Source organism: Prionailurus viverrinus, chromosome B2 (assembly GCF_022837055.1).
Source record: "Prionailurus viverrinus isolate Anna chromosome B2, UM_Priviv_1.0, whole genome shotgun sequence".
Lineage (NCBI taxonomy): Eukaryota > Metazoa > Chordata > Mammalia > Carnivora > Felidae > Prionailurus > Prionailurus viverrinus.
In genome coordinates, this window is record NC_062565.1 from 16,987,083 (window position 1) to 17,003,329 (window position 16,247).

Here is a 16,247-nt window from a genome sequence, read left to right on the forward strand (position 1 = left end):
CAGAGACATGGAAACAGGGCTCTCCTCCCAGGGTGCAAGGTATGCCGGTCACTCTGGGAAAAGGTGACGGTGGGATACAAAAGGAGGCCTTCGAACTACAGAAGGAAAGGACTCACTCTTCTCTCGGGGCTACGAACCAACCAGAGAGTTCGACATCCTTGTTGTGGCAGCAGTGAGCCGTCCCAGAAGGACAGATGGAGGCCGGAAACTAAGGGCCACGGGAGCCCCCACTATTCACTGGTTGTGACAGAGACCAACGGCAGCAGAGCCGAGCAGCCACTGTCTGCAGGGCCCTGCCCTGGCAGCGGCTGCAGTGTCCTCCGGTCCCAACAGGATGCAGCTGGGTCCTGGCTCGACCGGTGCAGGAGCTGGAACTCGCTGAACCAAAGGCAGAGGCTGGGGCCTCCGTCCAGTGTTAAGAAACGGCCGGAGGGGAGGCACCTGAGGGCTTGTAGGAAACGCACACGGGGCGGTGCACTAGCAAAGTTGTACGCGGCCAGGGGACCTTCTCAAGGGGCCAATTTCTACTAGGTCAGGGGACATTCGTGTCATAATAACTTGTGCTTCAGAAGAAAGTGCGGTTTTATTTTGTAGGCACAGGCAGAAAACGTGAAGGACCTACGGGCTATATTTTCACTTTTTTTTTTTTATGACAATTACCAAAGTCAAATTTGTGTGCCTACCTCTCTCCCTTACTAGACGGGGAGTTCCTTTAAAGCAAAAACTACATCCACTAGACGAGAAATTTTCCCGTGAGTTTCTTCGCCCCTTGCCAACGTTTACAAGTTTTTCTATTTCCCACCAAACCTTGCGTAACGAGTCTTCACCCAGAAGCACAAAAACTATCTGGTCGACGAATAAATGAACTGATCTTTCCTTCCAAAAGTGTGATCAGGGCTGAATATATTCCACACGGAAGATTACACTACCGTCACATGCATCATAAGAACAGAGTTACTAGAACCGTTAGGTGCACATACAATTAGGTCCTTGAACAAAACAAAATCAACTTACTAGTGATCATCGCTCCAGTTACAGAAGCCAGAAATCCGATGCTGACTGCAATGACAGAGATTACTCTCCCCTGCCTATGTCTCTGCAGCATTACAAACATCAACACTCCTGCAGCACCGTGGACAAACAGAGAGGAGAAGAGAGCCCAGAGAAAGATCCAGTACCACATCTCTGAAAGGAAAAGCAGAGTGTTAATAATTCAGTTGAAAACACCCGGGAAAATTCGGTTTAACAAACGGTGAGCCCCCACGGTCTGGAGGAGGGTTAAGTGAGGTAACAGGTATAAAAGCGCCCAGTACAGTACCTCATACATAGTATGACTAAATACTAATACTAACCACTGGTTGGCAGTTATCATCGTCACTAATGCTTGCTGGGGAAACAGTTCCAGGACTTCAGAAGGTTAAGGCTACATTCTAATTTCCTCTAAATGTCTCCATCATTGAGCTATAATCCATCAATGTGTCTGACGAACCCCTGATATATTTGCAGAGCTCTTGGAACAAAGTTAACGAATTGCTGTTTGACATGTCATTTTCTATGTTCTACACTAAATAACAGTGTTAAGACATTTCTGAAATCTACTCCTTAATTCAAATCGTTCCGGAAATCAGTCAGTGATTCTCTTTTATGATTTTAAGAATTTCAGGCAATTCCCCTCTTGGCTTTCAACTTTATATACTAAAGCATCACTCGGAATTTTTTTTTTTTTTTAATTCTCTGCCTCAGATCATTTTAAACGGTCCTTACCCAGACCTTTCCAAGCACCACTGTCCTTTCTTCAATGTGGCCTCGGTTGCTGTCCATTTTAGGTTACAGTTGATAAGCACACCTTTCATTCTGTCTCTCTGCTCATTCCCTTTCTTTCTGGCTACCTACTGCCTCCCAGTCAATCCACACATCTCCTGATGGCTTTGCCAGGTCCTTGCATTGACTCCGTCTCCCTAACCAAGTCTGTCGTGAGGTACATCATGGCAGGCAACTGGTCCCAGCTAGGCCAATCATTCCCTTCCCCCAGGAATTCTGGATTGGGACCACGGGAGCATCTCAGTCATTGGGTGGCCGAAGGTTTTGTGAACAGCCATTTCATCAGCACATGAGGAAAGCCGCGATACAGGATCAAAGGAAAATGGATCCCTCAATGAGATAGCCAAGTCCCTTATTCCAGTGATTTCTAAGGCCTGCCACATCACTACCCTTAGATTCAATGTAGCACCTCCGTTTCCTTGTAATCAAATTCCCTTTTTACTTAAAATGGTTCAGGTAAGGTTTCTGTTACTCATACCGGAAAGAGCGGACATCAAAATGCTTGGATGACACCTTGAGAATCATCCTTGGTGTGCAAACATTCTATAATGCAAAATATCTGCTATTTGTGCTAGTGTTCACTAGCAAATGTGAAGGAAAAGCCAACAAAACAGTCATGAAATAAAGAGAACAGAAATGGAAGAATTAAAACTTGTTCATCCCAACATCATTCAAGTACAGGTATACAGTGCTGATGGGAAAGGAAAATGGTGCAGCTGCTATGGAAAAAGGACGGTGGTTCCTCAAAAATTTTAAAAAAGGACTACCATATGATCCAGTAATTCCACTTCTGGGTATGTATCCAAAAGAATCCAAAGCAGGATCACACCTGTGTTCATAGCAGCATTATTCACAACAGCCAGGAAGTGGAAGCAGCTCGAATGTCCACCAGTGAACGAATGAATGAACGAACAGTGGGCTGCACGTGCACACGGAATGTCATTAGCCTTAAAAAAGGAAAGTACTCCTTTCCTGGGGAGTTGCTGTTTAATGGGTACAGAGTTGCAGTTTTATGAGATGAAAAAGATATGAAGATCTGTTATACGTCGATGTGAATGTACGTAACACTACTCAGGGGTACACTTAAAATAGCTAAGATGATCGGGGTGCCTGGGTGGCTCAGTGGGTTGAGCGTCCGGATTCGGCTCAGGTCATGATCTCGAGGTGCGTGAGTTTGAGCCCCGTGTCGGGCTCTGTGCTGACAGCTCAGAGCCTGGAGTCTGCTTTGGATTCTGTGTCCCCTCCTCTCTCTCTGCTCCTCTCCTGCCCATGCTCTGTCTCTCTCCCAAGAATAAGTAAAAAAAAATGTTTTTTAAAAATAGCTAAGATGATTAAATTTTATGTGTTTTCACCACACTAAAAAGCTAAATAAATTTTTTTAAGTGTGGCTATAAATTTAAAAGATGATTCTTTTAAGTCATGCCCACAAATGACTAGAAACAAGCAAAAAGCTCGTTAAGGAAGGAAGGTGTGGATGTAAGAAACTAATACTAGGGACCTTTGTGGCAATGGAACTATTCTGAATTTTGACTGCAGTGGTGGACACGTACACAAGGGATAAAGCTGTACAAAAATATGTAATACACACACACATAAGTAAGTACACATATACACATAATCCTGGTGAAATGTGAATGAGGTTCATGGATCAATGTCAGTATCATGGTTTTGAAATTACACCGTGGTTTGCCAAGATGTTCCCATTGTGTAAACTGGATAAAAGGTACACGTGTTTTCTCCGTATTATTTTTTACAAATGCATGTGAATCTATAATTTTCTCAAAGTAAAAAGTTTAATTTTTTTAAAAAAGGATACACAAAAAAACAGATTTTAAAAACAAAATCATTTCCTGCCAAATCATACCCTGCCAAATTCTTAAGAATCAACACTCAGAATGGACTCAGATAATGTGAAATCATTTGGAGAAAAAGACAGCAGGTGTATTTTCCAGTGTGTGGTGAACTGCCGGGCCTGCTTCTCAACGGCCTAAGAGACAGATGCTGGTCATTAAGGAAAAGTGGACAAAGCCTGCCTTTTAAGGTCTTTCTCTGCCAGCTTTCAGGGAAAGCGTGCTTCTGGACTGTCACTCCCAAACAACCGGCTTCAGCTGATAATAAATGCTTTAAGGACACAAAGGCTTCACCTGCTCAGAAGGCATTTCTATTTTAAAATATATAATTTTCCGAAGCGAACCTAATAAAGCGGGAAGAGAAAGGAATAATAATATGGAGCAGGGCATTTTCATCAAGGGAGCTCAGAGATAAGGAAAGGTTCTACAGCAGCAAGCACATACTCTTAAACAGAAGTCGGGGTGCCTGGGTGGCGCGGTCGGTTAAGCGTCCGACTTCAGCCAGGTCACGATCTCGCGGTCCGGGAGTTCGAGCCCCGCGTCAGGCTCTGGGCTGATGGCTCAGAGCCTGGAGCCTGTTTCCGATTCTGTGTCTCCCTCTCTCTCTGCCCCTCCCCCGTTCATGCTCTGTCTCCCTCTGTCCCAAAAATAAATAAACGTTGAAAAAAAAAAAATTTAAAAAAAAAAAAAAACAGAAGTCAATAATCAGCCTCAGCTCCCAACCCCTGTTCAGACAGCTTACCAGATCTATGTTGTTCTTGAAATACAAACAGAATGAAAAATTTCTTGACTATATTTAACAGTATGAGTGAGGGATTATTTGACATTACAAGTAATGGTGTCTGCCTAGTGACTATACAGTTCTCGGCCTCAACCATAAATTGACCTAATCATTGGGGAATGTAAATTTAATGTTCTATAAAGCCCCAAGATATCAAAGACATTATACAGCTAAAATATAACCTCAAATGGTCCTCTCATGACCAGTCCAGGGTTATTGCTTGGGCAGACTGAGCACAAACTATATAAACTCAAACTTATTTTCCCATTTCTCACTCTTTTTTAAAAACCTTATTATTTCATCGTAGAAAACACTGAACTCCGCTGAGAATATCTACAACTAACCTAGGTTTCAGGTTACTACTATTCTTGTCAATTCTCCGCTAGATGCACACAACCCGGTCAGCGGACAGGGCCTAAGACCTTGATCTACTCTGCATAAGGCAAGTCTGTCTAAGGCCCCTGCTCACTATTGGCAAACTCAGGAAACCTACTGGGCTAGTTCAGGCAAAGAGAACTGCAGTATCCTAAGAGCAGAGCAAGAACATACATCCGCGAGGCCTAGAGGAAGGACAGGTACTAAGAGGACAGGTATGAAATATCGCCGCCTTTTCTTAAACTGCCCGGGTCGCACAGCTAACGTAGACACCCACAGGCCCACTGGTCCATCTGCCGCATCCAACCTTCTAGAAAGTGAGCAACAGTGGAAAGAGGATGCCAGAGGGAGCCTTGGCTGCTGCTAAGCAAGATGCACAACAAAATTTTAAAAATACAATGCACAAAATCGAAAACTCTGAAGCATGCCATTGTACAAATCACCTTAATTCACTGGAAGGAAATATTCCTTCTTCCTGGGCACACCTCCTGAAGTCCTCTCGTTATTTTTTCCCAGTCAAGGCTACCATAAGCTTCAGCCTAGACGAATTTTGCCTGGATTGTTGCACTGTGTTTGTTGCCGGAGAACTGTGATGTGTCCCGGCCTCCAAACGAGACTAGAAATAGCCCTGCTCCCAATCTCTGTCTCTCATCAGCCTCCGTTGCCAAGTTGCTCAAAATTATCTTCTGTGCTTTTGTTTTGAATCCTTGGACAAAATTATTTATGAGAAATGGTTTTCGCTAGATGTTTAAAATATACTAGCTGAGTAAAAACAAGTCAAAGAATGGTACCTATTGTATGATCTTATTTGCTGAAGAATGTTTGTATATGCACAGAAAAATACACAAACAGAAGACAATGGCTATCTTTTAGAGATAAGAGATGGGTTATATTATTGTATACATTATTTTTAGCACCTGCCTGAATATATATGCATATATATATATATATGTATATATATATAAATTTTGCTGCAAACATACTGTCTTTAAAAAAATAGTTTTGATTCTAAAATTCATCAACGAAGACACCCCACTAGGCCAAAGGTTCTCAACCCAGGCTGCTCGCAAAACTTAACCTATAGAAAAGGAAAGCAGCCTCTAGAGGTAGGACGTAAACAGCAACACTGCCGTCAGCTCTATCAATCACAGCACGAGACAGAGACAAATCACTACTCTAGGCTAAAGTTACTTAAGAGATATTTATTAAAACATCCAAAAGTCCTAGAAACAACAAAACCATCTCATTAGACAAATACTAAACACATTTTTTAATCCTCCAGAGGATATTTGACCATTCTAATAAAATCATTAACCAACAGATACTGAGCCCTAACTGTGTACTCAACATAGTCTATGCCCCAAGCTGAAAATACCATACCAGTAAGCCCATAGTTTGAAACTGTTTATGGTTTCTACCTTCTTTATAGAAATGGTGCACATTACGGGGCACCTGGGTGGCTTGGTCGGTTAAGCGTCCGACTTCAGCTCAGGTCATGATCTCACGGCCCGTGAGTTCGAGCCCCGCGTCGGGCTCTGTGCTGACCGCTCAGAGCCTGCAGCCTGTTTCAGATTCTGTGTCTCCCTCTCTCTCTGCCCCTCCCCTGTTCATGCTGTGTCTCTCTCTGTCTCAAAAATAAACAAACGTTGAAAAAAAAATTAAAAAAAAAAAAAAAGAAATGGTGCACATTATATGTTTAAACAGTCTGTGTTCACATTAGGTTATCTCAAGCTTTGTTCTCATTCCAGCAAACCTAAGGTGTGGAATCCACAGCCTTTAATTTCTAACATCAGTGACTTCTCAGTTTGGGGATATGTCCCATATAGGTGGCTTATTAGACTCTCTGGGGGATGATGCATTTAAAAGTTGAAAAAGTCCCCTCAATCAGACGTCAGCAAAGTATGGTCCATGAGCCATAGCTGGCCCACCACCTGTTTCTGTATAGCCTGTGCGCTAAGAATAGTTTTTACATTTCGAAGTGGTTGAAAAAAAATCAAAAGAACAGTATATCATGACACATCAAAATTAATCCGAATTTGAATTTCAGTGTCCATAAAGTTTTACCGAAACACAGTCATACTCATCCATACTGTCTATGGCTACTTTCATGCTATAAAAGCAAGCTGAGTAGCTATGACAGAGATAATATGGTCTGCAAAGCTGCAAATATTTACTGCAGTACTTTAATTTTGTACAGTACTTTCATATATTAGCAAGAGCTGACACTTTGAATCTTTAGTTAATGGTACTTCAATAGGATATATTCTAATACCTCGGGCTCTTCAGAGCACAATAGGTAGTCGATCTTACGGGAAACAGAGGCCTGAACAAGAAGAACAATGGCAAGAAAGGCCCCAGGAGAATTCACTGCCATGTCTGAATTAAAAAAAATAAATTTAATTTAACCAAATGATAAACATACTGGAGATAGAATGAGGGTAAAGAAAATAAGAAAAACAATCTACTGTCAAGAAATAAAGCAATCAACAGAACCAGACTCAGCAATGATCCAGATTTTACAACAATCAGACAGGGATGTTGAAATGACTGTAATTTACACGTTAAAGGCTCTCATGGAAAAGGTTGCAAACTCATATAAATACATGGGGAATTTTAGCAGAAAAATGGAAATTCCAATTAAAAGGCAAATGGAAATGCTGGAAATTAAAAAAAAAATCATCATCAACAACAACAACAAAAACCACGATATCTGAGATGAAAAATTCCTTCACTGGTCTCATCAACAGACTTGACACAGTTAAGCAAAGAATCGGTGAACTTAACAATGGACCAATAGGAATTATTCAAATTGTGATAAGAGAGAGAAAAGAATAGGACCAGAGGAGGAGGAGGAGGGAAAAGAGGAACCATCCATCTAAGAGCTATGGAATGATTTCAAATGGTTTAACATAATGTGTAATTGGAGTCCCAGAAGGAGAAGAAAAAGAGAATGGAGAAGAAAAATATTTGAAGGGATAGTGGCTGAAAATTTTCTAAAAATAATGAAAGATACCAAACTGCAAATCTAAGACTCTCAGAGAATCTCAAGCAAAGATAAAGACTTCCCAAAATAACCAAAACAAAATAAAATAAAAATAAGCGCCCCCCACACCTAGATACATCACAGTGAAATGAATAAAAACCAAAGATAAAGGGAAAATATTGAAAGTAGTGAGAGGGAAAAAACACATGACATACAGAGGAAAATAGATAAAAAGTACAGCAAACGTCCCGTCAGAAACTATCAAACAAAAACAATAAAGCGACATTTTTTAAAGACCGAAAGAGGAAAAAATATAAACCTGTAAAGCCAGATATCTATATTCAGGAGAAACAGCTTTCAGAAATGAAGACTTTTTTTCAGAAAGAAAAAAAGCTGGGAGAATGAACCACCTGAGTACCTCCATGACCTATTAGAGGAAGCTCTTCAGACAGAAGGAATATGATACTAGATGGAAGCTTAACTCTACACAAAGAAATGAACAAAAAAGGTTAAAATGAATATAAACATAGAATATATTTTCCTTATTTTTAATCATTCTCTTTTTTTAATTTGGCAGTGATGTTTTTACTATTTTTTTCAAATAGAATTTATTGTCAAGTTAGCTAAACATACAGTATATACAGTGTACTCTTGGCTTCAGGTGTAGATTCCCGGGATTCACTGCTGACATACAACACCCAGTACTCATCCCAGCAAGTGCCCTCCCCATCTCCCCCACCTCCCCCATCAACCCCCCCTTTGTTCTCTGTATTTAAGAGTCTCCTATGGTTTGCCTCCCTCTCTGTTTGAAACTATTTTTTCCCCTTCCCTTCCCCATGGTCTAAAGTTTCTCGAATTTCACATATGAGTGAAAACACATATCTGTTTCTCTGACTTATTTCACTTCTCATTAATACCCTCCAGTTCCATCCATGTTGTTGCAAATGGCAACTGCATTTCATTCTTTCTCATTGCCAAGTAGTATTCCATTGTGTATAAACCACATCTTCTTTATCCATTCATCAGTTGATGGTCATCTGGGCTCTTTCCGTAACTTGGCTATTATTGATAGTGCTGCTATAAACATTGGGGTACATGTGCCCCTTTGAAATAGCACACCTGTATCCTTTGGATAAATTCCTAGTAGTGCTATTGTTGGGTCTTTGGGTAATTCTATTTTTAATTTTTGAGGAACCTCCACACTGTTTTCCAGAGCGGCCACACCAGTTTGCATTCCCACCAACAGTGCAAGAGGGTTCCTGTTTCTCCACACCCTCGCCAACATCTGTTGTTTCCTGAGTTGTTGATTTTAGCCACTCTGACCTGGATGACATGGTATCTCAATGAGGTTTTGATTTGTGTTTCCCTGATGATGAGCGATGTTGAGTATCTTTTCATGGGTCTGGTTGGCCATCTATTTTTAATCACTCTTAACATATTAACCAGACTTAAAAATAAGCTGCTGCATTTGTCCACTCGAAACCTCATTTAACACAGAAGTTACATCTACTGTAAATATTTAATAGCTGTCTGCTTCTGCTTCTTAAAGAAAGCAAAAACACTAGTTTTTAAATTTAATTGTGACACCTTCAAGAGCTGCTTTAATATATCGCCCTTCTCAAAGCTTATGGCAACACTTGTGTTATTACCCACTTCTACGAAATTACCCTTTTTCCAGCTAATTATATAATTTCAAACTGTAAATTATAGTACTTACCATTGAATACTAAAAGAAATTTCTTAGAAAAGCAAGTTCTTAATTTAAAACAATCAGAGTATCATTGCTTTAAAGAAATCAGGTTAAGGCTATTTAAAATAGTTAAAAAACTGCTCTATATTCAAGTCATAGCACTGTCTTCCTAAAAGATGTCATTCAATTTGTTCTTCCTCATAATTGATTAGCTACTCAGTTACAAAAGTGTAAGAATTAAGTGTCAAAATCTGAATCTATTATGAAATTATAACACAGCATTTTACAATGGTTTTAATTGTCATCATTTGTGGGTCCTCAAGTATCTTAAATTATACATGCCACACCAAAAAAGAAAAAAAAAAGTCAGTAACAACATGTTTGTTTGAATCAGTTACTGATCTAAAACGTCTTCTCAGCAATTGTCAAAATGTTTTACAATCTCATGATACAGTATTTCCAAGGGATTTTGACACTGAACACTGAAAAATGAACTTTTTACATTGACGAGCGTATTAATGAAATTCTCAATATAAACAAATTCCTAAAGTTAAATCTAAATAAAGGACCAAATGAGTGACAGCTCAGAAATAAAAGCACAACCAGGAAAATTCAGCAAGTAAGTAATGGACGTGCATGGTCAGGACTGTCACACTGTGGCTATATCACTGACAGTGATCCTGAGGAAGCAGTCATACTGCACAAGGATAAACAAAACAAAATAAAACAAAGACATAATTTCAGAACTAGAAGGGATCTTCCGATACTGAATCCAGAGTTTCCTAAACCAAGTTTTAAGAAGGCCTAATTTGGGGTGCCTGGGTGGCTCAGTCGGTGAAGCATCCAACTTCGGCTCAGGTCATGATCTTGCAGTTTGTGGGTTTGAGCCCCGCGTCGGGCTCTGTGCTGACAGCTCAGAGCCTGGAGCCCTGCTTCGGATTCTGTGTCTCCCTCTCTCTCTGCCCCTCCCCTGTTCACACTTGGGGCCTCTCTTTCTCTCTCTCAAAAATAAACATTAAAAAAAATTTTTTTTTAAATGGCCTAATTCTATCACTTACGTAAAACACCCAGTGCTCATCCCAACAAGTGCCCTCCGTAAATTCTACTCCTGAAACCATTAGTAAATAATATGTTAACTAGTGTGAATTTCAATAAAATTTAAATTAGTTAGGTAATTAATTAAATAAAATACTCCAGACTCTCCCCTCCCCTATGAAAGAGAAAAAGTGAATCAAGATTAGCCACATTTTAATAACTTCTGAAAGGGGATGATGGGTATGTAGGTCTTAGGATTCCCATAATAAAAAATTCTTTATAAAGTAGTTGGAAAAAAAGATAAAATTATCACTAAAATGAGACAGTAAATGTCTAAGAATGAACCTAAAAACAAAAAAAAAGGCCTAATTCTAAGAGTTCTTAAATGATGTTCCAAGAACAAAGAATTTCTAGGTCCTAAACCTCACCCTATTAAAGGCCTGAAGAAGCTCTGAAGAAATTTAAAAATCTTTTAATTTTAAAGATTAAAGAAACAAGTTTATATGCAAATGGTAAGAGTTTCTCTTAACTCATAGTTACTAAACTTTTCTCTCAGAACTTTCTAATTTTTAAATCAGCCTTCCCTTAACATCAACATGAAAACTGCCAACATCAGACTGTATTACCAATGAAGAAACCAAGGCCTGGGAAATAATGTGGCTTGTCTAAAGTACAAAAACCAATCTGTAGCATTTAAGGATAAAACCAAGTTTCTTGACCCATAAATTTCGAGATTCTATTGCTTCTTTAGACTCTATTTGCATACAAAAATCTAACAGAACCCCACTTATTCTGTAGGGGAAATTCCAATAATATTATCTAAGTGTTTATATAATTATTGTTAATGTTTAATTCTCTCATGTACTTCAGATGTAACATACATAAACCACCTCGAATTTTCAAAATCCTATCATTTAATAGGAATCATTCTCTATCGCTAGTAGTACATATAAAGAAAACATCACTAAAACAGTAAAATATTAATAATATTAATAATTAATAATATTAAAAGATAGTCACTTTTTAAAAACTGGGTTTGAGCAACCTCTTGGAAATAAATGAGTCATTTATATTGAAAATTTAATAAGTCTTCAGTTATACTAAATACTCCATATTAATTTGCTTTATATATCACAACACAGCTACAAACTGATCACAACGAAACTTAATTTTTAAAAATCGGATGGGGGCGCCTGGGTGGCGCAGTCGGTTAAGCATCTGACTTCAGCCAGGTCACCATCTCGCGGTCCGTGAGTTCCAGCCCCGCGTCAGGCTCTGGGCTGATGGCTCGGAGCCTGGAGCCTGTTTCCAATTCTGTGTCTCCCTCTCTCTCTGCCCCTCCCCCGTTCATGCTCTGTCTCTCTCTGTCCCAAAAATAAATAAAAAACGTTGAAAAAAAATATTAAAAAAAAGAAAAATAAATAAATAAAATAAAAAATAAAAAAATAAAAAAAATAAAAATCGGATGTCCCCAATCCTTGAGCTCTCAATAACAAAATCACCAGAAGGGCTAGTTATAAATGTAGTTTCAGATTTAAAAATATAGGCTTGCTCCCCAAATCCCAATTCCATAAATATGGACCGGGACCCTGGATCTGTACCTTTAACCAGACCCAGGTGATTGTGATAGGCAGCAAGGTTCAGAGCTATGTTGTATCAAAGTAATCGACCGTAGGAAATGGGAGAAGGGAGGAATTTTATCATGAAAATCCAGTGTCACAACCCTGACAAAAACATCTTAGCTAGACACTTTTATGCAAGAGTAGTTAGCATACAGGTATCCCCTGCTTTTCAAAAGCTTCCATTATACCACTTCACTTTTACAAAAGACCTCCTAGATCATATCCCAAGATTTATAAGAACGCATTCAACTGGACCCACGTAAAAGTTTGGTTCTTCCTACTTGTACCAAGTTTGGTGAAAAATCTCCTTTTCTTTTCAAGTTTAATCTACTTAGCTAAGGTTACTGGAATTTGAGAGTCTAATGAGATCTTTTTCAAATGGTTCCACTGCTACTGTTTATTCTATGACCAACTTTTATTGCTGGAATACTCAGTCACTAAAAACACAACTAGCCTATGGTACCTGATCTAATCGTATACATTTAAGTTATACTTAATGCAATAAAGCAGTAAGTTACAAGGCCTCTTCAATTATAAGAAAAGAGATGCGTGCAAAATGCTTTGCACAGTATCGGGCCTGCAGTGAATATTCAATGAACACAACTATTTAAGACTTCTGGAATTTATTAGAATTTTTCATCTGATACTATGGTAAATTCAACCCGCTGTATTGGGGCGGGGGGGTTCTCTTCTTACATCTGACTTTTAACTGAAGTGTTGTTGACACACAATGTTACATTAATTTCAGGTGCACAACACAGTGACTGGACAAGTCTATACGTTATGCTGTGCTCCCCCCAACTGTAGCCACCATCTGTCCCCATTCGATCCCCTACTAGAATACCATTGGCTATACTCCCTCTTCTATACCTTTTGGCTGGTGACTTACTCATGCCACAACCCGAGGCCTGTATTTCTCGCTCCCCTTTACCCATTTGTCCATCCCTCCATCCTCCTCCCCTCTGACAACCATCAGACTGTTCTCTACATTTACGGGCCTGTTTCTTTTTGTTCATTTATTGCTTTGTTTTGGTTTTAGATTCCACATGTAAGTGAAATCATATGGCACTTGTCTTTCTCAGTCAGTCTTATTTCACTCAGCGTAATACCCTCGAGGTCCATCCATGTTACCACAAATGACAAGATCTCACCCTATTTTTATGGCTAAGGAATATTCCACTGTATACATACACACCTTCTACATCCATTCATCAGTCAGTCCATCAGTCGGCCAATGGACACATGGGTTGCTTCCACATCTTGCCTATTGTAAATAAATGTTGTAAATGATGCTACAGTAACAACAGGGGTGCGTGTATCTTTTTGAATTAGCATTTTCATTTTCTTCAGATAAATACCCAGTAGTAGAATTACTAGATCATCCAGCATTTCTATTCTTAATTTTTTTGAGGAAACTCCACAGTTTTCCGCAGTGGTTGCACTCATTTACTTCCTACCAACAATGCATGAAGGTTCCTTTTTATTCACGTCCTCACCAACACTTGTTATTTCTTGTCTTTTTGATTCTACCATTCTGACAGATGTAGGGTGATGTCATTGTAGTTCTGATTTGCATTTCCCTGATGATGAGTGATGTTGAGCATCTTTCCATGAGTCTGTTGGCCATCTGGATGTCTTCCTTGGAAAAAAATGTCTATTTAGGCCTTCTGCCCATTTTTTAATTGGATTATTCATTCTTCTTATTTATTACGTTCCTTATATATTTTGGGCATGAATCCTATAACAGGTAGATCGTATGCAAATGTCTTCTTCCATTCAATAGGTTGCTGTTTCATTTTGTCGATGGTTTCATTTGCTGTACAGATGCTTTTTATTTTGGTGTAGTCCCAACAACTTGATTTTGCTTTTGTTTCCCTTGCCCAAGGAGACATAGTTAACATGTTGCTACAGGCCATGTCAAAAAGATTACTGCCTCTGTTTTCTCCAGGAGTTTTATAGTTTACATCTAACTATTCTTAATCCCAATTTCCTTTCCTGGCTCCAGTGACTCCTCCCCATCCCCAACCCATCCTTCCTCCTCTGTTTAGGCTTCCTTTCTACAAGAAAAAATAGCTCTAGTCATTTTGACTCCTCCTCGTGAATTATCTTACTTTTCCAGTCCTTCCTTTCAATTACTAAACAAAGCACAGATAAGTTTATATTCTGGTAGTTAGCTACGAAAGAGTCACAATTACAGCTTACCCAGTCCTAAGGCTTGTCCTGAAATTGCTTTAGGTTTAAGAAATGTCACCTGGATGTCAGACTTGGTATTGCCAGAGGATACGGATGCATGAGTCAAAGATAATGAGATGGAAATTAAGAAAGAACCTGAAGAGGACAATTCCGGTTTTTGAAAAATTACAGTAGCTTCTTTCTCAATAAGATACACAGGTAAAATTTCCAAAGAGCAAAATCCTATAAAGTACGAATCATACCACCACTAATTTACTGGCTCTGTATCACAAAAGAGTAAGGAATTTTTCACCTGTATTTCAGGAAAAACCTCCTGTAGTAGAGCATTTAGGAAGAACTTAACCCAATGAGAAGCTGGGGCACAGGGCACCCCGGAAGATGCATACCTACTTGGGAACATACTGAGGGTTCTGGCTATACCTGTGAGTGTGAACCATTCCAACTACGTACAGTAGATACAAACTACCCCCCCCCCTTTATTTTTTTGCTGACAGTCAGTATTAACACTACAGTAGCTTAGCAACTATAAAATCTAAAAGGGAACTTACTGTAAGTGTATGTTTAACAGAAAAATGAGCACATATATATTTTATACACAAAGACATCTGACCTTCTTTCCAGTTTGAATCCCCAGCTTCTCAATGTTTGCACCAACAGAAAGAGAGGAGCACCCGCCCTACATCTGCAGCTGGTAGTGAGAAAGGAGATGAGCCTGAGGCCAGCCTGTGCCTTTTTTCTCAGGGACCAGTTATCCCTCTCCCAATACCAGCCTGGCTCTGTGTTTACCCACGGGCTTAGGGATCCTGCCTTGTGGTAAGCAAAAAATTCTCCTCTAAACTCTTAGCAACCAAATTTGGGTCAGAACACAAAGTTGGAAGCCAAAGTAGATGAAGAAAATAAAAGTAAAGCAAAGGAATGCATGTCATTGTAGATTATTTTTTTAAGTCAAATTACCCATAAAACGGAAAGAGTACATTCATAGACTATAATTTTAGATCGGGGGTGGGGGGGCTAGAACATATGGAGAGAATGAAAAACTATTTCATAGGGGAAGGCATTTATCTCTACTTTGGTAAGCTGAAGAAGCATCTAACCTACACACAGTTAACAATTTTGGAATCTTGTGAATTACACGGTTTGGGAAGTGGCGAATACAGAAGAGAACTTTAGCAATGGCGATTTACTGAAGGGATGGGGCCTCCAGATACGAATCTGTTCTACAAGCAATCCCTATACTAGGTCTTCAGGAAGGAGAAAAATAAATAGACCAAATTTGGTAGGATTTCTAAAACCGGATATATAATAAATATGGATCACTAACTTTTACACCAGCAATCGTTAACTTCAAGTTTGGGGAAAGCATTATTATTCAATCATATCTTCCATATTCCAGTATCTTTTATTTGCTGGCCAAAACTTAGTTGCATTCACACACTCTTGGGCTCACTGGGGCGAATACTGCCAGGCTATTCTTAAGTATATTAAGATTTATCATCAGACGCGTCAGAGTTAAGAATCTATGTGGAATCAAGTGAGAGGGACAGAACTAAAAGTCAGTGAACATCATCCCAAGGCCTGTCTCTGTCACTAACTGCCCCAGCCATGTCACTTCCATGATGATGTGTCACTATTTCTAAAATGAAGTAGTCAAACTACATAACTTCTAGCTCTAAAGTTAGTTCTAATTTCTGGTTCTTATTATCACTTTTTTTTATTATCACTTTTTAAAAATTTTATTTCTATCAAAGTAATACGTACACAAGACTATTTTCTAAAGGTCTCTAAGAAAAATAAAAGTCAATACAAAAAGGCGTCCCTGCTGGGGCGCCTGGGTGGCTCAGTCATTGGGCGTCCCACTTCAGCTCAGGTCATGATCTCACAGTTTGTGAGTTTAAGC

General features: G+C 39.4%; 1 protein-coding gene across 4 annotated transcripts in view; it reads right to left on the bottom strand.

Moving 5' to 3' along the window:
• Positions 1–16,247, bottom strand: part of TMEM170B (transmembrane protein 170B) — an 83,785-nt gene that overhangs the window by 63,484 nt on the left and 4,054 nt on the right. For all 4 annotated transcript variants that reach the window (XR_007152224.1, XR_007152225.1, XR_007152226.1 and 1 more), the window contains exon 2: positions 1,015–1,185. Coding sequence is in view for 1 of the 4 variants with exons in the window: in XM_047859121.1 (XP_047715077.1) it covers positions 1,015–1,185 (171 nt within the window). In the remaining 3 variants the exon portion in view is untranslated. The remainder of the gene's footprint in view (positions 1–1,014; positions 1,186–16,247) is intronic.